The sequence below is a fragment of the Microcaecilia unicolor genome, chromosome 2, assembly GCF_901765095.1.
Source record: "Microcaecilia unicolor chromosome 2, aMicUni1.1, whole genome shotgun sequence".
NCBI lineage: Eukaryota > Metazoa > Chordata > Amphibia > Gymnophiona > Siphonopidae > Microcaecilia > Microcaecilia unicolor.
Window position 1 is genome coordinate 452,979,036 of NC_044032.1, and position 22,363 is coordinate 453,001,398.

Sequence of the window (22,363 nt, forward strand, 5' to 3'; positions counted from 1 at the left end):
CTTCAGACGGGCCGTCACATGTGCCTTCCGGAGCAGGGGGACCTTGCGGGCACTGCAGGATTGCAATCCGTTATGTCGTAATGTGTTACCAATGGTTTTCGTGGTGACAGTGGTCCCAGCTGCCTTGAGATCATTGACAAGTTCCCCCCTTGTTATTAGGCTGATTTCTAACCTTCCTCATGATCAAGGATACCCCACGAGGTGAGATTTTGCGTGGAGCCCCAGATCTTTGTCGATTGACAGTCATTTTGTACTTCTTCCATTTTCTTACTATGGCACCAACAGTTGTCTCCTTCTCGCCCAGCGTCTTACTGATGGTTTTGTAGCCCATTCCAGCCTTGTGCAGGTGTATGATCTTGTCCCTGACATCCTTAGACAGCTCCTTGCTCTTGGCCATTTTGTAGAGGTTAGAGTCTGACTGATTCACTGAGTCTGTGGACAGGTGTCTTTCATACAGGTGACCATTGCCGACAGCTGTCTGTCATGCAGGTAACGAGTTGATTTGGAGCATCTACCTGGTCTGTAGGGGCCAGATCTCTTACTGGTTGGTGGGGGATCAAATACTTATTTCCCTCTGCAGAATGCAAATAAATTCATATACTTTCCACAATGTGATTTTCCGGATTTAATTTGTGATGTGCTATCTCCCACTGTTACCAATAACCTACCCTTCAATTATGGGCTGCTCATGTCTTTGTCAGTGGGCAAACTTACAAAATCAGCAAGGGATCAAATACTTATTTCCACCACTGTAGCTCACTTACCTTGTGTGCTGAGCACCCCAAAACCCACTACACACAACTTTACACCACTACCATAGCCCTTACCGGTGAAGGGGGGGCACCTAGATGTGGGTACAGTGGGCTTCTGGTGGGTTTTGGAGGGCTCGCTGTTTCCTCCACAAATGTAACAGGTAGGGGGATGGGCCTGGGTCCGCCTGCCTGAAGTGCACTGCACCTACTAAAACTGCTCCAGGGACCTGCATACTGCTGTCATGGACCTGAGTATGACATCTGAGGCTGGCACAAAATATTCTAAAAGATATTTTTTGAGGGTGGGAGGGAGTTAGTGACTACTGGGGGAGTAAGGGGAGGTCATCCCCGATTCTCTCCGGTGGTCATCTGGTCATTTCGGGCACCTTTTTGTGCCTTTGTCATAAGAAAAACACGACCAGGTAAAGTCATCCAAGTGTTCGTCAAGGACGGCCTTGTTTCTTTCGATTATGGGTCAAGGATGTCCAAAGTGTTAGGCACGCCCAAGTCCCGCCTTTGCTACCCCTCCAATACGCCCCCTTGAACTTTGGTCGTCCCTGTGACAGAAAGCAATTGGGGACGTCTAAAACCGGCTTTCAATTATATCGATTTGGATGACCCTGTGAGAAGGACGCTCATCTTCCAATTTATGTCGAAAGATGGGCGTCCTTCTCTTTTGAAAATGAGCCCGATAGTGTCCTCCACCAATACAGCAGTCAGTTTTTCTCTAGGCATATCTTATAAACTGCCAGTGAATGCAGATCTATAGTAAATTTTATATAACACTTAACTCACTCTTTATCTTCCTTCTTCACAGTAACAGCAATTGCTTTTATTTTGTTTACAGCCTAATAAGAGAAAAAAATTAAATTACCATTTAATACTACATTGGTGAAAAATAGTTTACCTAGCACTAATCTAAAACACATTTTAAACAGATCAAATATCCCACAAAATAAGGACTGCTGAAATTTATGTGATCACAACATACATAAACTAACATTTAGTCTACCTTTTGACATGCTCTCTCCTCCCCAATTCTACACCATACCATGATCAGTACCTCAGTCCATGTCGGAGGCATAGCCACGGCTGTGCCTAGGCCCACCCAGCATCGGAGAACCCTTAACATCACCAGAGGAAGCATGCTGGGCTCCCACAATCCAGCATCTCCCTCCCTATCTCCACTCCCCAGTAGTGGTGATTCCCACAAGCTGCCTGCCCCTAACCCGGAAGCCCCCCCCCCCCTCTGCAGCATTCCCCCCCCCCCCCCCCCCATGTTGCTACTTCTTGTTTCTGCTGGGGCAGGATGCGGCAGAGGGGAGGCTTCCAGTTAGCACACTGCTGCTGTTGGGGAGAGAGGGAGGCAGATAAAGGATTGCTGGGAGTCCAGTCTGCTCCCTCTTGACACCAGTGCTGTTAAGGGTGCTCTACTGCTGAGTTGAAGTGAGAGGGAGAGTTGGGGGGGGGGGGGGGGGGAAGGGTCTTTTTCCAAAAGAGAGATTCTGTAGGGGAGGGGAGAAAGGGAGAATCGTTGGACATGGGTGGAGGGGGAGGACGGGAGAGATGAACCAAAGGGGTGGAGAGGGGCAATCAAGGGAAAAATCTTGGATATGGGGATTGGGGGGGGAAAGATGCTGCATGGAGGGGGAGAGGTGCGAGAGAGGAAGAAATATTGGACATAGGAGTGGTGGGGAGGGACGGAGGGAGAGATGCTGCTGTATGGGGCACAAGGGAGGAAGGGACATGGTGGACAGTGGAAGAGAGGCAGAAATGTTGGACATAGCAGAGGAAGAGAGAGAATGCTGTATGGGGGGAAGGGGAAGAGAGATGTTAGACCCAAGGCACAAGAGAGGGAGAGAGAAAGATAGTGAGCAATGGGAGACAGGGATTGACGTTGAACATGAGGGTGGATGAAAGAGAGGGAGAGATACACAGGAGGTGGAGAGGGAAGAAAGGAGATGTTGGATCCAGGAGCAGAAGGGAGTGATGGAAAGAGGCCAGACAGTGGGAGCAAGGGGAGAGAGAGAGAGAGAAATGTTGGACCACAGGGAAGAGGGCAGGAGAGAGAGATGTCAGGCTATAAGACTGGGGAGGGGAGAAACAGGGAGCAGATATTGGGCTAGAAAGAGAGGGAGGAAGAAACTGGGAATGGTGGAACCATGTGAGGGTAAAAAAGACAAAATGGACAGCATCTGCTTGAAGAAGAATTAGCAGATAGAAAGCAGAAAAGAGAAACTGAAACCAACATGATACAAAAATACAATGTCCAGACCACAAAGGTGGAAAAAAGCATTTTATTTTGAATGTTTTAAATGGAATATGTTAGCTTTGGGAAATGTGCATTGCAAATGTCTTTGTATTGTGTTCAGCAGAAAAGGAAATGCATTTGTTTTTATTTCTCCAGTGTTGCAGCACATGCCAAGTTTAAGTTCCCAGTTCAACTTTTGTCTAAACATTTTTATTTCTAATTTGTAATCCCTTGTTCTGTATTTGGTGAGGGTCTGTCAGTGTAATAGTAATGGCAGATGGGGAAATCAGAGGGAAGGCAGGGAAAAAAGGGGATCGTGGAGGGGGTCCTTCCTTTTTCTGACCTGGGCCCTAGAATATCTAACAATGGTTCTGACCCTTGTAGCTAGTAGGAATCCCAAGCCTCTCCAGCTGAGGACCTCCTCCAAAGATGGCCAGAACTCCCTTCTAGCAAGCTCTGCAGTCAGCGACAGCATCCTTGAGCTACCGACAGCTAAGCATGCATGGGGTGCCAGGATCAGTGGCTTAGGGATGTTGCTGCTGCCTGCCAAGCTTGGTAAAAGGAGACTTTGGCCACCTTCAGAGAAAGTCTTCAGCTGACAGAGCATGAGGATCATTATTAGTCAATGTACTTATATTTTGAGGTGGGGGTAGGGCAGGCCAGAGAAAATGTTGTGCCTACCCACTTTTCACCCAAGCCCAATCAAAATTCACTGTCTGGCTACGCCACTCGTCCATGTTCTCCTCCCACATCCCTGAATTTCCATTCTGCCCTCCTCATCCCGTATCTCCCCCACTTTCCACTCAACATCCCATTCTACACCTCTCCACTGCTTTCCCACTCAGTTCCATTGCCCCCATTTAATCATGCCCCACCTAAGGCACCTCTCCCTCAAGTAGTACATCAGGCCTCCAGTGCTGCTTTTCTCTCAGCCCTCCCTGTCACCTCCTGCCCATAATGATGATCAGATTACCCTCATTCCCCACATTGTAGCTACTACTATAGGCACTGGAAGAGCAGCTGGCTCCATATGCTGGCACTGTACTGGTCTCAAACCAATAAGCTCAACAGCAAAAGAAAGGTGAGGAGTAGGAAAGTAATCTGTCTCAGGGCCCCTATCAAGGCAGTCCATGGGCTCTGATGCCTACAGATAGCCCTGGGAACAAGGACTACTGGCTCTCCCTCCCCCCATAAAAACATCTAGCTCTGACATCATGATGCACCATTTACATAATGTGTCACTGGTCAGTGAAACTAAAGGGAATCTCCATGATATTGCTGAGGGCACACATCACCTATGCTCAGACAGGGTGATACTGGGGCAGGGAACTGGGAAAGTGTTGTGGGCATAGCTTGCCAGGCACCATATTTTATATCCTTGTAGTAAATAATAGTACTAAGAACTGCATGCATCAGGTACTGGCATGTCCTACTAAACTCACACTAGGATATTAGTGAATTCTGCATTCCCCAAAGAGACCAACAAGGAGCTCAATACCCCAAAACCTGCCAAAAATGTATGAAGATTATAGGTTCCCATACAGCATAATTCAACTGACATCTAGCCTGCCATTTTGACATGCTGCTTTACAAACCACATATGTGACAGTAGAATGCCGACATACCAGCTGGGTTGCAGTATGAAATGCTCTGATGATAACCTGAGGATGCAAGCCTTCCTCTACATAGGGTTTCACCTGTTTCAAAAACTCAGATGCGAGGAGAGTCACAGATGTAGTGCCATCACCAACCTGAAACAAGAATTTCACTTTTAGGTAGAATACTTACATTGATTTTGCAACAGTGGAGAATATGAAATATTGAGTTCATATTAATCAAAAACCAGCATCCAATTTCCATTAATATGAACCCAATATTTCATACATGATTTCACAAAAATCCAGAAAATAAACCCTCATTCCCAGTAATTCTATATGGACTACAAGATACTAGTATCACTGACAAAGCCCTTGACTGGTTAAATCCTATTATAAAATAGAACCTATACCATCCAATAGCAAGACACAAAAACAACCCCCTACTACCCTGGATGCAGTGTTCCCCAAAGTTCAATACTCACCCCTCTTCTATAACATTTTTATGATCTATTATCTCTAATATAGTCTCTCAAACTCATGCCCTATGTCTATGCAAACAATATGCAGGTACTTAACACTGACAGCACCAACCCCAAGATATTCACACACTTAACAGCAAAATAACTTGATTCACGGATTGGCTTTAACTTCACTTCCTTAAGCTGAACTCAGAAAAATCAAAAGGCCTCCTTCTAGAGCCCGCCCCCCCCCAACACTGTCCACTCCAGTCCTCATAGCTGACAGACTGATAGGATCAACCCAAAATGTTTTAGAAAACATCCTAAATAATAAAACGCACCTCCAACGTTCTGAAGCCGAGAAAGTGAAGCCTTCAAGCCTTGAAGCATTCCTGCAATGTTCTGGAACTTTTAGAAGGCTTCACTTTCTCGGCTTCAGAACGTTGGAGGTGCGTTTTATTACATAGGATGTGCTCGGTGCTTTTCTGTAGCACATGGGGGAATTTAATATATGTTGATTAAGTGGAGGAGTGGCTGGAGTGGGGCAGGGGAGAGAGGAGAATTGTTGGGTGGCTGGAGGGGAGCAGGGGAGAGGGGAGCATCAGTGGGTGGCTGGAGGGGGGGGCAGGAGAGAGAGGAGAATCGCTGGGTGGCTGGAGGGGGGGCAGGGGAGAGAGGAGAATGGCTGGGTGCCTGGAGGGGGGACAGAGGAGACACACTCGCACCCAGCAGTCTCACTCTCTCTCTGTCACACACACACACTCGCACATTCACTCTCTCTCTCTCACAAACAGTCAATCTCACACATACTCTCTCAAACATTCACATTCCGAGGAAAACCTTTGCTAGCGCCCGTTTCATTTGTGTCAGAAACGGGCCTGTTTTACTAGTTAAACAATATTTCAAATTTCCACCATCATTTCTTTAATATAGTCAAAGGCTCCTTCAAGCTTAAAATGATAATATTTGTCACCTTTTCTCTATAGCTGCTCTCCGTATTCTCACTCACTCTCTCTCATGGTCTCTAAACTGGACTACTGTTAACGCCCTCCTACAAGGTACTTGAGCCAGTGAAATCCAATGCCCACAAACTGCCTAAAATATAGCTGTCAAGCTGATCACTAGAGCAAGAAAATATATCCACATCACCCCACTTCTTCATGCAGACCACTGGCTCCTCATCTCTCACAGGATTTCATTCAAGATCCTCACTCTGACCCATAAATGGTTGCCTGTGTAACATGATTCCAGGCTTCTTTCTGCATATGTAGGGAATCCAACAGTGATAGATTACGAGCCAGTTCAACAGCACATTTATCCTTGCCAGTCTGGTCATCCATAATGCTCATCAGACAACGTAGCACAAGAGCCCGAAAATGTTGTTTGAAATTGGCTATTATGCCCTGATCCATAGGTTGGAGAGAGGTAGTGTTTGGTGGCAGGAAGACCACCTTGACGTTAGACAGCCTGACATCATCCCTGTGTGCAGCACAATTATCACAAAGCAACAAAATCTGACGCTTTTGTGCCCGCATTCTAGTGTCTAACTTCTTTAGCCACTGCTTCCAAATTTCCCCAGTTATCCATGAATTTGCGTTAGCCTCGTATGACACAGGAAGTCGCTTAACATTCTTGAAGCAACGGGGCTGTTTCCTCTTTCCAATGTCATGGGGTTCCAACTTCTCACTCCCATCCATATTGCAGCAAAGGAGGATCGTCAGTCGGTCCTTCGATGTTTTACTTCCTTTAGTTTCGGCTTGTTTGAATGCAAGTGTTCCACCAGAAATCGCTCGCCAGTAGAGCCCCTTTTCGTCAGCATTGAAAATGTCACGAGGTGCAAACTCGTTCAAGATGGTAGGAAGAACTGAAACAGCCCAATTTTCAGCACCAAAGTCATCAGCTTCTTGTTTTTCACCATGCTGTTTCTTGAATTTTATGTTGTTCCTCTCCTTCCATCTTTCCAACCATCCAACAGTGGTTTTGAATTCAGTTAGTCCAAGACTTTCAGCTAGCTAATTAGCTTTCTCCATAAGCAGTGGACCACTGACAGGAAACTGTCTGCTCCTGACTTGAGAAAACCACCGAAGAAGAGCATCTTCTACATCCTCAGCTTTTCCCGTCCGTTTGCGTTTCCTGTGTGGATTTGTATTGTTTTGCCAGTCTTCCAGAAGCTGGTCTTTCTGCTTCAAGATATGTGAAATGTGACTGGGATTGACACCATATTCTTTAGCAATAGATGCTTGACTTTGTTTGTTTTCTAATTTTTTAAGAACTTCTATTCGTTCAGCCAGTGTTAAAGTCTTACAGTTGCGTGACGATGACGACTCCTTTGTACACTCTAACAACATTCTTTCACTTATTCTGCCTGTGGCAGTTAACCGAGATTTTAAATTTACCACCCCTTTGTTACGCGCCAATCAGTTTCCATATACCGTGCGTGCGATTATGCAGAGTCTTTCCTGCAGAGGAGCGGTCTTAAACCATGCATATAAGCGAATTTTGCACTTATCAGTGGTGCGCTAAACCGACGTTTGTCCCCATAGAAATTGATGGCCATGCTCTTATCCGACGTGCACTTAAATGGAGTGCACTGTATGTGTGTGTGTGAATATATACATATATATATATATATATATATATATATACAGTGGTGGAAATAAGTATTTGATCCCTTGCTGATTTTGTAAGTTTGCCCACTGACAAAGACATGAGCAGCCCATAATTGAAGGGTAGGTTATTAGTAACAGTGAGAGATAGCACATCACAAATTAAATCCGGAAAATCACATTGTGGAAAGTATATGAATTTATTTGCATTCTGCAGAGGGAAATAAGTATTTAATCCCTCTGGCAAACAAGACCTAATACTTGGTGGCAAAACCCTTGTTGGCAAGCACAGCGGTCAGACGTCTTCTGTAGTTGATGATGAGGTTTGCACACATGTCAGGAAGAATTTTGGTCCACTCCTCTTTGCAGATCATCTCTAAATCATTAAGAGTTCTGGGCTGTCGCTTGGCAACTCGCAGCTTCAGCTCCCTCCATAAGTTTTCAATGGGATTAAGGTCTGGTGACTGGCTAGGCCACTCCATGACCCTAATGTGCTTCTTCCTGAGCCACTCCTTTGTTGCCTTGGCTGTATGTTTTGGGTCATTGTCGTGCTGGAAGACCCAGCCACGACCCATTTTTAAGGCCCTGGCGGAGGGAAGGAGGTTGTCACTCAGAATTGTACGGTACATGGCCCCATCCATTCTCCCATTGATGCGGTGAAGTAGTCCTGTGCCCTTAGCAGAGAAACACCCCCAAAACATAACATTTCCACCTCCATGCTTGACAGTGGGGACGGTGTTCTTTGGGTCATAGGCAGCATTTCTCTTCCTCCAAACACGGCGAGTTGAGTTCATGCCAAAGAGCTCAATTTTTGTCTCATCTGACCACAGCACCTTCTCCCAATCACTCTCGGCATCATCCAGGTGTTCACTGGCAAACTTCAGACGGGCCGTCACATGTGCCTTCCGGAGCAGGGGGACCTTGCGGGCACTGCAGGATTGCAATCCGTTATGTCGTAATGTGTTACCAATGGTTTTCGTGGTGACAGTGGTCCCAGCTGCCTTGAGATCATTGACAAGTTCCCCCCTTGTAGTTGTAGGCTGATTTCTAACCTTCCTCATGATCAAGGATACCCCACGAGGTGAGATTTTGCGTGGAGCCCCAGATCTTTGTCGATTGACAGTCATTTTGTACTTCTTCCATTTTCTTACTATGGCACCAACAGTTGTCTCCTTCTCGCCCAGCGTCTTACTGATGGTTTTGTAGCCCATTCCAGCCTTGTGCAGGTGTATGATCTTGTCCCTGACATCCTTAGACAGCTCCTTGCTCTTGGCCATTTTGTAGAGGTTAGAGTCTGACTGATTCACTGAGTCTGTGGACAGGTGTCTTTCATACAGGTGACCATTGCCGACAGCTGTCTGTCATGCAGGTAACGAGTTGATTTGGAGCATCTACCTGGTCTGTAGGGGCCAGATCTCTTACTGGTTGGTGGGGGATCAAATACTTATTTCCCTCTGCAGAATGCAAATAAATTCATATACTTTCCACAATGTGATTTTCCGGATTTAATTTGTGATGTGCTATCTCTCACTGTTACCAATAACCTACCCTTCAATTATGGGCTGCTCATGTCTTTGTCAGTGGGCAAACTTACAAAATCAGCAAGGGATCAAATACTTATTTCCACCACTGTACATACACATACACATATATATACATATATATATACATACACACATATATACAAATACATATACACACACATCACTTTTTTAGTTTATTTTTCAATTTACTGTTTAAGTTCATATTTTGTATCCTAGACCATTCTTTCTTATGAATAAATTTATATAATTTTTCAGATTAAAAATTCCCCCTTTGGATGTATCTCTCATGCTTTTCAACCAGTAGGCTATTTTTATTTACCTTTTTTTTTTAAGTTTTTTTTTTCTGCTACTGTGACAGGCTCCGTACTATGAGCAATTCTCGTGAGACTGAGAACTATCTTAATTTGGGATGGTGTCAGTGTTACACCATCTTGTACACTGTTCACTGAGCTGCAGGTTTTCCAATAATGGGTGAGACACACTGAAGTCCTTTGAAGAAGACATTTAGGGGGCCCTGTTTACTAAAGCTCGCTAGCGTTTTTAGCAGAGCTAACGCTAGAGACACCCATATATTCCTATGGGTGTCTCTAGTGTTATCTTAGCGCGAGCTAAAAAAATTAGCACGTCTGGCTAAGTAAAGGCTTTTAATCTATTATTGTATTTAAGTGCTTTCCTTTTTCTATTTGGTAGTTCCCTAAAGCAGCCTTTTCAGGCTAAACAAGGCACCCTTGTCGGGACACCTGTTAGTGCAACAGGTTGCAGTGATTGGAAATGGCTCTGAGTGTTGAATTGCTTCCTATTTTTGTTTTTTTTTGCAGTGCTGGATTGCCACAGTGTTTTGGAAGAACTTTTCCTGAAAAAAATAAGTGTATTTTTTAATTTTTACTTTGAAGAACAATTTTTTCTGAGACTGTGTTTGACAAAAATTGTGTTGTGAGACTACTACTGGATGTAATGCTACAGCACGTTAAAATTATGGCGTTTTTTAAGGATCACTGAAGTATGTTTGTTAGTGGTACCCTGTTTTTTTTTAATTATACTTTATTAAAGTCACAAAAGAAAACAATGAAATATGCATAGCATACAATACAGAAAAATTGCCCAACGATTTGGTGAACACCACATTCCCCCCCCCCCCCCACCGACTCCCTGCACCCCACCAAACCTAAAGCTACCACCCACCATATCTGCACAAAAACAAATACCATCCCAACCTGAGTCAACTATTCCTTCACAATGACCCAGAGGACTAAACAGCTGGTGCACATATAACAAGTCCCTCCCACCCACCCCTTCAGAAAATATGCTCTATGTTACAAATTCAATAAAGAACTCCAGGCTCGATGTAGTAAGTAGTCTCAAAACAAAGACCAGCTTTGTTGAAATTTGCACCAGGCCATCAGAGAGCCAAACCTGGCATCCAACTGTTCCAGTTTCAAACAAATAAAATAGTTAATTCCTCCAGAAAGTCATTGACGGTGGCTCTTGTTGTTGCCAATGAAACAAAAGACATCTCCAGGCCACAAAAAAATGCCTTATGGAACAACAGATTAGGTCCCCTGGTTATGCATCCCTCCCTTTAAAATACATTACCTCTGCATCCTGGGATTTAGCAATGTCCACCAAAGTTTTAGCAGCAGGATGCACAACATCAAGAAGCTTCAGTATAGTAGCACCATCATTGGAAATTGTTGCTTTACCTAAAATTATGAAATTAAATCAGTGAAACACTTTACAAGACTAAACTTCCATTTATGTAGTCAAGGATCTTCTTTTAAAAGATTATGCCACATTTTGTCCCCTTCAGAAGTTCGAGATAACAGCTGATCAACTTCCTGCATGCAGTTAATTACCTCAATTTATGGGAAAATAAAATCCAGACAAAAGATTCTCTTCTAGGATCACACACTAAATTGTCTGTGGGTCCTATGATACCTTTGTGCAGTGAGAGACCTCCACAATTTGTTCAGATGCACAGCTGGCATCATTAGATGCAGGACCAAGTGTTTCTGGATTCAGTTTTCAGGTCTTATGTCCATCACCAGCTGAAACATTGAGGGGCTCATCTCCCACTCTCCAAGGTCCAGAAGCTGCCAGCTAAGAAACTCCACCTCAATATTTTTAACACCTGTGATATGTGCCACCAAAATTACTAGCAAACTAGTGTTTTTAGTGTGCGCTAATATTTAGGGCACACTAAACGTTAGCGACGTTATTCTCAGATCTAAGACTACATTATCTGTCAACTTCCATTCAAATAAAGGTGCCCCAAATTTTAGTACAACTGATTACATTTAGTATGTCTTCTCTTGCAAATTTCAGGATACAGAATTTGCTCCATTTTTACTTTGGAAGCCATTATAAAAGGGCTTCCTAAAAACAAAACAAATTTTAAGCTATACCCTGTGAAATAACTTGCTGAATCATTTTAGGGAGGCAGGATTTCCTATTATGTCTTTCTAGGTCCACATTCAAGGATAGGCAGATCTGCAGATGTCTCCAAGGTCCTAGTTCCCTTTCAGTTTCTGTTTGAAGCGGGGAGCCTCTGGCGATGGGGCCTGTCCCTTCCCTCGCTCGCCCCCGCTGGGGCTTGGTGCGCATGCCCGTCGGGGCACGGCGCCATATTATTTTTGGCTCCGTGCACCCTACGGGGCACTGCGCCTTGCATTTAGTCCACTCTTAAAGGTAATCAATAGAAATCAAACAAAATTAAAACATGGAAAAGAAAATATGATGATACCCTTTTTATTGGACATAACTTAATACATTTCTTGATTAGCTTTCGAAGGTTGCCCTTCTTCATCAGATCAGAAATAAGCAAATGTGTTAGCTGACAGTGTATATAACAGTCCCTCATAGATGGTCTAGCAGGGTGGGTAGGAGATGTGCATGGGGACTTCAAAGCATTCCATAGTCTAGCAGGATGTTTGTGGGGAGGGGAGGGGAGGGGAGGATGATCAGCAGTGAAGTGGGCTAGAAAACCCAGATCCTTGTTAAGTCCTGTCCGTTGGGTGTCAAAATATTCAATCATTCTGATCAGAATGATTGAATATTTTGACATCCAATGGACAGGACTTAACAAGGATCTGGGTTTTCTAGCCCACTATAAACCATAAGTTGTATTTCACTGCTTATCACCCTCCCCTCCCCACAAACATCCTGCTAGACTATGGAATGCTTTGAAGTCCCCATGCTTTGAAGTCCCCAGCTAACACATTTGCTTATTTCTGATCTGATGAAGAAGGGCAACCTTTGAAAGCTAATCAAGAAATGTATTAAGTTATGTCCAATAAAAAAGGTATCATCTTATTTTCTTTTCCATGTTTTAATTTTGTTTGATTTCTATTGATTACCTGTTTGAAGCAGTAAATCTGCTACATACTCTTTACAGGAGGCATAGGTATCTTAGAAGTGTCCCTTTTAAACCATCGCTTGTGGCAGAAGACAGCACCTCCAAGTTTATACTTTAGGATTTGGTTATTTAAGCTCCCTGTCACACGGTTTAAAGACACTGAAGTCAAATGAAGTCACTTCCTATCTCCGGAAGTCTTAAGACCCAGACAGAATTTAATTGCCAGCATAATAATTACATGTCCATTCCTGGAGAGTACCTATTTAGACTGTCTCCATCCCTTTAAAATCAGCACTTATTCTAATGCCTTAAGAGAAAATATTCATGAGATCACTCCTCTCCTCACAACACAATGATTCCAGATGTCAGTTGTGAGATCGTAGGGCTCAATTTCGAAACAGAAAAATGTCCAAAAATAGCACAAAGCAGCAGAGACTTTTTTTTTTTTTTTTTCAAACACCCAAATCGCTATTTATAAAAATAATTTTTAAGGTTTTTTTCTGTGCAGTTCATCTAAATCTCAAGGGGGTGTGTTGGAGGCGTGTTTCGGGCAGGACTAGGTGGGCTTACGATTTGGATGTTTTTCTGCAATAATGGAACATTGTAAAAACATCCAGGGCAAAGAACAGAACATTTTTAGCTAGACCTGTTTCAAGAATGACTAAGTGCCAAAAAGGTGCCAAAAAATTGACCAGATGGCCACTGGAAGAATAAAGGCATGACCTCCCCTTAATCCCCCTGTGCTCACTGACCCCCTCCTACCCCACTAGGACATAAAAGTCATGCACACCAGGCTCTATGACAGCTGCAGATATAAAGGCCATTCCTCAAACAGCAAGCAGGTCCCTGGAGTAACCTAGTGGTCTGTGCAGTGGATTGTAGAGAGAAACCTGGGCCCAAATCCCACTCTAACAGGTACACTTGTAGTGGAAAGTGCGAGCACCCCAAAAGGTACAAAATACCAACTGAACCTACATATAGGTGACACCTGCAGGCATAAGGGAAAATTAGGTTCTTACCTTGGTAATGTTCTTTCCTTTAGTCACAGCAGATGAATCCATTAACTGATGGGTTATGTCCACCTACCAGCAGGTGGAGATAGAGAACATTGAAAAACCATAGTGCTCTATGGACAGCTAGCTCCATCTGCCTTCAGTATTTGAAACTTCCAAAGCAGAGTGTACCCTCAAAGTAGAATAACATGAACTTTCTTCACAGCGAACGAATGCCCCAGAACAGGAGCAATAATCACACAAAGGAGGGACGATCTCAACCTCCTGTAACAGAACAGAAATCCTGAAGACTGTTTTCCAACTTCTCCCAATGAGGGAACATGTCTGCAGGAAACAAATGAACAAATAAACAAACAGGGAGGGATCATGGATTCATCTGCTGTGACTAAAGGAAAGAAAATTACCAAGGTAAGAACCTAATTTTCCGTTCCTTGTCATCAAGCAGATGAATCCATTAACTGATGGGATGTACAAAAGCACTCCCTAGTTAGGGCGGGAATCTGTCACTCCCCGAGCAAGCACTTGCTCTCCAAACTGCGCATCCCACTTCGCTGCAACATCCAGCCTGTAATGGCGGACAAAGGAGAGCTTAGAAGCCCAAGTAGCTGCACTACAGATCTCCTGAAGAGAGTATGCTCCTGTTTCGGCCCACGAAGAGGAAATCGCTCTCGTGGAATGCGCTTTAAATGCATCAGGCGGAGACTGTCCTGACAGCAGATACGCAGAAAAAATGATTTCCTTGAGCCAACGGGCTATAGTGGCCTTAGACGCCGGAGACCCTCTTCGAGGACCTGACAACAAGACAAAAAGGTGATCAGAGGTCCTGAAGTCATTTGACATTTGCAGATACTGCAAGAGAGCCCTGCGAACATCCAGAAGATGTAACTGCCCCAAAAGATTCCGGAAACTCTTCCCTAGTAAAGGAGGGCAGATAAATGGGCTGATTTAGGTGAAACACTGAAACCACCTTAGGCAGGAAGGAAGGCACAGTATGCACCTTAACTCCGGACTCTGAGAATTGCAGAAAGGGGTCTCGACAGGACAGAGCCTGGAGCTCAGACACACGTTTCGCCGAGGTTATGGCCACCAAAGACTGTCTTTAGAGTCACATCCTTCTCTGAAGCTCGCCTCAGCAGCTCGAAGGGTGAACAATGGACAGCCTTCAACAACAGCCCCAGGTTCCAAGCCGGACACGGCAGCCGCACTGGCAGGCGGAGCCAGAGCACCCGTCTTAGAAATCGGGCAACGTCCGGATGAGCGGCCAGGGAAAGGCCAGAGACCTTCCCTTGAAAGCATGCCAATGCTGCCACTTGCACTCACAGGGAATTGTAGGCCAAGCCTTTTTGTAAACCATCCTGCAAAAACCCCAGTATCGGTGAGACTGTAGCCCTCGTGGGTGTTATCGGCTTTGAAACACACCACACCTCAAATTGGCGCCAGATCCAAGCATAAGCAACGGAAGTGGACCGCTTGCGGGCCTGCAAGAGAGTGGAGAGCCCTCTCAAGAGCCATGCCATAAGACCAAAGCGGCAGGGATCCTCCATGGTCACCGGCCCCTGAATCAACCAGAGGTACCAGAGGCAAAGGAAGAGGGGCCTCCACCAGCATCCGCCGGAGGTCCGCATACCACGGCCGCCTGGGCCAATCCGGGGCAATGAGAATTACCACTCCTTGATGTAGCCGAATTCGCAGGAGGACTTGCGCTATCAAGGGCCAAGGAGGGAACACATACAGGAGGCCCGGGTTAAACCAAAGGCATCCAACCCCGCCGAGCGAGGATCTTTCCATCTGCTGAAAAAGCACGGGACTTTGGCATTTGCACTTGACGCCATTAGATCTGCTACGGGCATTCCCCATTTGGCACAGATCTGAAGAAACACTTCGTCTGCCAGTTCCCACTCCGCTGGGTCGATTTGATGCCTGCTTAGAAAATCGGCTTGCACGTTGCTCTGACCTGCTATGTGAGCTGCTGACAGAAGCTGCAGATGTAGCTCGGCCCAGTGGCAAATCTAAGCTGCCTCCACGGCCAGTGCTCTGCACTGAGTGCCGCCCTGTCGATTTATGTAGGCCACAGCTGTCGTATTGTCCCACAGAACTGTGACAGCCAGCCCCTCCAGAGTCTTGTGAAAGGCCAGAAGAGCCTGGAATATCGCTCTCAGTTCCAAGCAATTGATGGACCACCCCAATTCCGCGGGTGTCCACAGGCCCTTGCAATGTGCTCCCCAGCCGACCAGGCTGGCATCGGTTATCACCAGGCACCAAGAGGGAAGCGCCAGCGGCATTCCTTGCCGCAGCATGCTGTCGGAGAGCCACCACTCCATACTGAGCCGGGCCGCAGGGAGCCACGTGAGTCTGCGTTGATAATCCTGGGACACTGGAGACCATCGTTGAAGCACAGCAATCTGCAGAGGTCTCAAGTACGCTCTCGCCCATGGCACTACCTCCAAAGTGGCCGTCATCGACCCCAGCAGCTGGACAAAGTCCCAAGCTCGCGTGTGAGGCATCCGCAGGAGCAGATGGACCCGATTCTGAAGCTTGCACCGCCTTTGATCGGGAAGAAATACAAACCCCGAGGCTGTGTCGAACCAGACCCCCAAATATTTGAGAGATTGAGAGGTGGTCAGGTGACTTTTGGGTATATTGACGACCCAGCCCAGAGATTGCAGTACTGAGACCACTCTGGCTGTGGCCAGACGACTTTCGTCTGCCAAACCCGCTCTGATGAGCCAGTCGTCGAGGTACGGGAGAACCCGGATACCCTGTCGCCTGAGAAAAGCAGCTACTACCACCATAACCTTGGAAAAGGTGCGGGGAGCTGTGGCGAGGCCAAAAGGCAAGGCCCGAAACTGGAAATGCTTTCCCAACACCGCAAACCGGAGAAACCGTTGATGCGGGGGCCAAATAGGAAAGTGCAAATAAGCTTCTTTTAGGTCCAGAGAAGTGAGAAACTCTCCTGGCTGTACCACCGCAATGACGGAGCACAGGGTTTCCATGTGAAAATGTTGCACTCTTAGAACCTCATTGACTGACTTTAAGTCGAGGATCAGTCGGAAAGACCCGCCTTTTCGAGGCACCACAAAGTAAATGGAGTAGCGACCGCAGCCGCATTCGGCGGGAGGCACAGGGATCACCGCTCCAAGATGCAACAAGACTTGTAAGGTCTCCTCTACCACCGCCCGTTTGACGGCAGTACCGCTTCGGGATTCCACAAATACTTCTCTCATCGGGGCGCTGAATTCCAATCGGTAACCTTCTCTGATGAGGTCCAGGACCCACTGATCAGAGATAATCTTGGTCCATTCCTCAAGAGGGAAAGACGTCCTCCTACTGCAGGAATCGAGGAATGGACCGGTGCCCCGTCACTGAGGGGGCCGCCCCCGAACCGGCCGCTGCTGAAAACGAGCACGTTGAGAAACCCAGCAGAGCGCCCCGGGCGATACTTGAAAGCTTCACGGAAGCGAGGTCTGGAAGAGGAGGGCCACACAGAACCCTTGGAAGAAGGCCTCGGCCTTTCCTTGGGTAAGCACTGGGGTTTAAGGTCCCCCAGGTCTTTCACAATCTTCTCCAAATAACAGGTAGCCCCAAAAGGGAAGCTTCACCAGCCTGTTCTTAGAGGCCATGTCAGCCGCTCAATGCCGAAGCCATAGAAGGCAGCGGGCCGCAACCGCCACAGACATCTGTTTAGCCGAAACTCTGACCTGATCATAGAGGGCGTTAGCTAAAAATGACAGGGCCGACTCCATCTGCGGTGCAACCTCAGCGAGGGACTCCGCACCATCTGCGGGCTGTTCCACTGCCTGTTGTAACCAAGAAAGGCAGGCCCGGGCAGCATAGGAACTGCATATAGACGCCCTAAAGGCGAGGCCCGAGATGTCAAAAGACCGTTTCAACGTGGATTCAGCCGCTGGACCTATATGGTTTTCAAGGCAACCCCTCCCTCTACGGGGAGGGTGGTCCTCTTAGTCACCGCCGTGACCAAGACGTCCACTTTAGGCATCCCCAAAGGGACCAAGTGCTCCTCACTTAAGACAGTAAAGCTGACCCATAGCCCCCTGCTTGTTCATATAATACATCACAACCTGACTGTCTGTTTGAATTAGGATAATTTGATTGGACAACCGATCTCTGAAAGCCTTCAAGCACATTCCAGATCACTCGCAATTCCAAAAGGTTGATCTGTAGATACGTCTCCTGGAAGAACCAAACTCCTTGAGTGTGGAGCCCATCCACATGAGCTTCCCACCCCAGAAGGGATGCATCTGTCGTCAGCACTTTTTGCGGCTGAGGAATTTGGAATGGTCGTCCCAAGGTCAGATTGGAGCGAATGGTCCACCATTGAAGGGAATTGCAAAAATCGGTGAAGAGATGGATGACATCCTCTAGATCCCCCGTAGCCTGACACCCCTGGGAAGCTAGAGTCCACTGAGCTGATCTCATGTGTAGACGTGCCATGGGAGTCACATGAACTGTAGAAGCCATGTGGCCTAGAAGTCTCAACATCTGCCGAGCTGTGATCTGTTGGGATGCTCGAGCTGAGGACACTAGGGCCAGAAGGTTGTCTGCCCATGCCTGGGGAAGATAAGCTCGAGACGACCGTGTGTTCAACAGAGCTCCTATGAATTCTAATTTCTGTACGGGAATCAGATGGAACTTGGGATAATTGATGACAAACCCCAGCAGCTCAAGCAGTTGAATAGTAATCTGCATGGATCGTAGAACTCCTGCCTCCGAGGTGTTCTTCACCAGCCAATCGTCGAGATAAGGGAACACATGCACTCCTAGTCTGCGTAGCAATGCTGCGACAACTGCCAAGCACTTTGTGAACACTCTGGGCGCAGATGCGAGACCAAAGGGCAGCACGCAGTACTGAATATGCTGAGTTCCCAGGCGAAATCGAAGGTACTGCCTGTGATCTGGAAGCACCGAGATGTGAGTATAGGCATCCTTTAAGTCCAAAGAGCATAGCCAATCGTTTTCCTGAATCATGGGGTGCCCAGAGAAAGCATCCTGAACTTTTCTCGGACCAGGAATTTGTTCAGGCCCCTTAGGTCTAGGATGGGACGCATCCCCCCTGTTTTCTTTTGCACAAGGAAGTACCTGGAATAGAATCCCAGCCCTTCTTGCCCTGGTGGAACGGGCTCGACCGCATTGGCGCTGAGAAGGGCGGAGAGTTCCTCTGCAAGTACCTGTTTGTGCTGGGAACTGAAGGATTGAGCTCCCGGCGGGCAATTTGTAGGTAGCGATTCCAGACTGAGAGCATATCCGGACCGGATTATTTGAAGAACCCACCTGTCGGAGGTTATAAGAGGCCACCTTTGGAGAAAAACTATCAGCCTCCCTCCAACAGGTAGATCGTCCGGTACAGACACTTTGATGTCGGCTATGCTGCTGTGGAGCCAGTCAAAAGCCCGTCCCCTGCTTTTGCTTTGGAGCCGGAGAAGCCTGTGGCGCACGCCGCTGATGAGAGCGAGGCTGCTGGGAGCGAGCTTGAACAGGCTGCCAAGAAGCAGGAGTGTACCTACGCCTGCCAGAGGAATAGGGAGCACTCCTCCTCCCTCCCAAAAACCTCCTAGAAGAGGAGGTAGTAGCAGAAGGCATCCGGCGGGCGAGAGAATCCATAGCATCATGATGCTTCTTGAGGGAATCAACCATATCCTCAACCTTCCCCCGGCAAGGAACATCCGCCATTCAGTGCTGGGTCTTCTGATCCAGGTCCGAGACACGCAGCCATGAGAGTCTGCGCATCACACAATACCCTGAGCAGCCACCCGGGATGCAGCGTCAAAAGTATCAAAAGCTCCCCTGGCCAGTAATTTGCGACACGCCTTCTGCTGCCTGACCACCTGGTGAAAAGGTTCAGCAAACTCCGGAGGGAGAGCTTCAACTAAACTGGACAGTTATCGAGTTCCATAAGTGAATGCTGGTGTACAGCTGGTATGTTTGAATCTTGGCCGCGAGCATTCCAGCTTGATACGCCTCCCAAAAGAATCCAAAGTCCTAGACTCTCTGCCCGGGGGCGCCAAAGCATAGTCCCTAGTACTCCTGGATCTTCTGAGAGCAGAGTCCACCACCATGGAATCGTGAGGAAGTTGGGCCTTCACCATCACAGGCTCACCGTGGACTCTGTACTGGGACTCAGACTTCTTGTTGACAACTGAATTAGATAGAGGGCAAGACCAATTTCGCAACATCACTTCCCTGAGTGTATTGTGCAAGGAGGCTGTTGCAACCTCTTTTGGTGGAGAAGAATAATCCAGGACCTCGAACATCTCGGCCCTGGGCTCATCCACAGCCTCCATAGGAAATGGAATGTCCCTAGACATTTCCCACACAAAAGATGAAAAGGAAAGACACTCAGGTGGAGATTGTCTAACCTCAATAGGTGGAGTAGGATCAGATGGAAGCCCCTGAGAATCTTCCTCCGAAAAATATCTGGGGTCTTCCTCCTCTCCCCATGAGTGCTCCTCTTCGGTATCAGACAGGAGCTCCTGAAGAGAAGCCTAAACCTGAGCCTGCCTCGACCTCGAGGATCGATGTCCTCATGAGGGACGTCAAGAAGTGGACCCTTGCCTGGACTCCGGCGAAGCTTCCTCCCCCGACGTCGAGGGAGAGTCAACCCAGGTGGCAACCAGCTCAGGTACCACAAGCGGCACCGAGGGCGGAGACCTCCGCGCAGGAGATGGGCCAGACGCCGTCTCAGTAGTGAGTACCCGAGGCGCAAACACCTCTGGTACTGAGGCAGATGGACGCATCATCCCTTCCAGGAAGCCTGGAAGCATGGCCAGAGACACTCATTGAGGGCTGCCATCGGAACAAGCTGTGGGGCCGGTGCAGGAATCGGTGCCTGAATCTGAGGAGGTTCGAGAGCCAGTACCTGGCTGCCAGATGACCGACGCATCGGCATTTCCTGAATGGAGGGCGAGCGGTCCTCCCGGCGCCGACGCTTCTCGGGTGTCAACCCACTTGGCTCCCCAGAGCTCTCGGTACAGTGACGGGAAGGAGATCGATGGCGATGCTTCTTCTTAGCCTTCGCCCGACATCGACACTCCTCGGTACCGATGAGGAGGACGTGGAATCCTCACACCTCCTCGGGGCCGGGTCCGATTCAGGGCGGTCCTGGGGGGCCTGCATAGCAGTAGGTGCCGAGACGGGTGGAGACCCACTCGATGCCTCGCTGCTCCCAGCTCTGAATGGTCTCTCGGCAGCCATTACCTGACCTCTCGATGCTGCTTCCCTCGACGTCGATACCGCCGACCTCAGTAACGATGTCGATGCCAACGTCGAAGGACCAGACCGATCTGAAAAACGTTTGTCGCGCTGAGCGTCTCTAGCCACCTGGGTCCTTTTTTTCATCAATTTACACAGATTACAGGAAGCTGGCAGATGGTCGGGCCCGAGGCACTGGAGACAACAAGTGTGAGGGTAGGTAGACGAGATGGTCCGGTTGCAGTGGGAACAGTGCTTGAAGCCGCTGGGAGTCTTCGATGACATGGGAGGAAAAATAGCGGTCAAAAAATCAAACGACTCGATGGTGCCAAACAGAAAGGCACGAAAAAGGAAAAAAAGGAACGCGACCGAGCAGCCTAAAGGCGGCCACAAAGAAAAAGAAAGGAAACCTAAAGAGAATGAGAAAAAACTAAAACAAGGATTAAGGAAACACTTTTTTTTTGTTTGTTTTTTGTTTAGAGAAATGAAGAAAAAGGGAAAAACTGGAGCGCATAAACGCGACAAAAAGTCCCCTGGGCCGAAAACACGAGAAGCACTGAAAACAACTCCTCACTAGCAAAGCGGAAAAAAAGGAACTGAGAGAAGCACGCGGGCATCGCGGGCGGGAAGTCACTCGCGCATGCACGGTGCGTTGCCCCCGCACCCGCTCTCGTCGCTTCTAGAATTTTTAGCTTTGATTCTTTCAAATCCGGAGCTCCTGGGCCGTCGCGGACGACGACCCATGCGTGATGATGTCCAGCCTGCTTGTCCTCGGAGAACATTAACATTGATGGAGAGCGGCGCTTGCACCAGATAGTTTCAGCACTGCAAAGTTGAACTTTGAGGAGTTTCAGAGCTTGCGAGAACCAAGACTCACTTGGTGGTCCACCAAGAGGACGAAGAACACAGTGGAGCCACGGAATCAAGTGCCTAACAAAGGGAAAGATTAAGACACTGGAGAGAGGGGACAAGAAAGGGAGAGTGGAGTAGAAGAAGGAGGGCAGAAAGAAAAAAAAAAAGATTTTTCATCGGTAAGAAGACAGCAGGGGGAGGAGTGGGTAGCAACAGAGGCAAGGGAACGGCAAGAGGGAGAAGAGAAGAGCACGGTCCGTCCACGGGAGCCAGTGGGAGAAAATGGGGGAAGGGGAAAAAGGATGTGTATGTAAGATGGAAATGAGAGTATATATTATGTGTATGTGTTCAGCATTCTACAGTTTGAATGCTCCAATAAAAGGCCATAAGGATATTTCTAAAAGGCTCTGTTCTGGAAACACTGATCTAACATTTCTGGTTTTTCCATTTGACAGTTACTTTGTTCATACAACCAAGTTGTTTATGTCAAACTACAGTTGTTGTAAACCACCTTGAGTAAAATCTCTTTGTAAAGACAGTTAATAAATACTAATTAAAAAAAAAAACTTTCACATTTTCTTCCTGCATGCCGTTGGACAACCTTCTGACTCTTTTTTGGAGTTCTTGTGCCTACAGTCAGGCTCATCAAGCTCATACTTTGTTTATATAATTTTAACAATCCACTTGTGAAGTATAAAAGCTTGAGAGGCCCAAGACTGTGTTGGAGCTAG

General features: G+C 47.3%; 1 protein-coding gene across 1 annotated transcript in view; it reads right to left on the minus strand.

The window, feature by feature from the left end:
• The window catches only part of CCT7 (chaperonin containing TCP1 subunit 7), a 70,937-nt gene that overhangs the window by 27,010 nt on the left and 21,564 nt on the right, over positions 1-22,363 (minus strand). Inside the window, exons 3-5 of the mRNA XM_030190953.1 lie at positions 10,803-10,909; positions 4,629-4,754; positions 1,548-1,600 (exon numbers count right to left, since the gene is read on the minus strand). Coding sequence (XP_030046813.1) covers positions 1,548-1,600; positions 4,629-4,754; positions 10,803-10,909 — 286 coding nt within the window. The remainder of the gene's footprint in view (positions 1-1,547; positions 1,601-4,628; positions 4,755-10,802; positions 10,910-22,363) is intronic.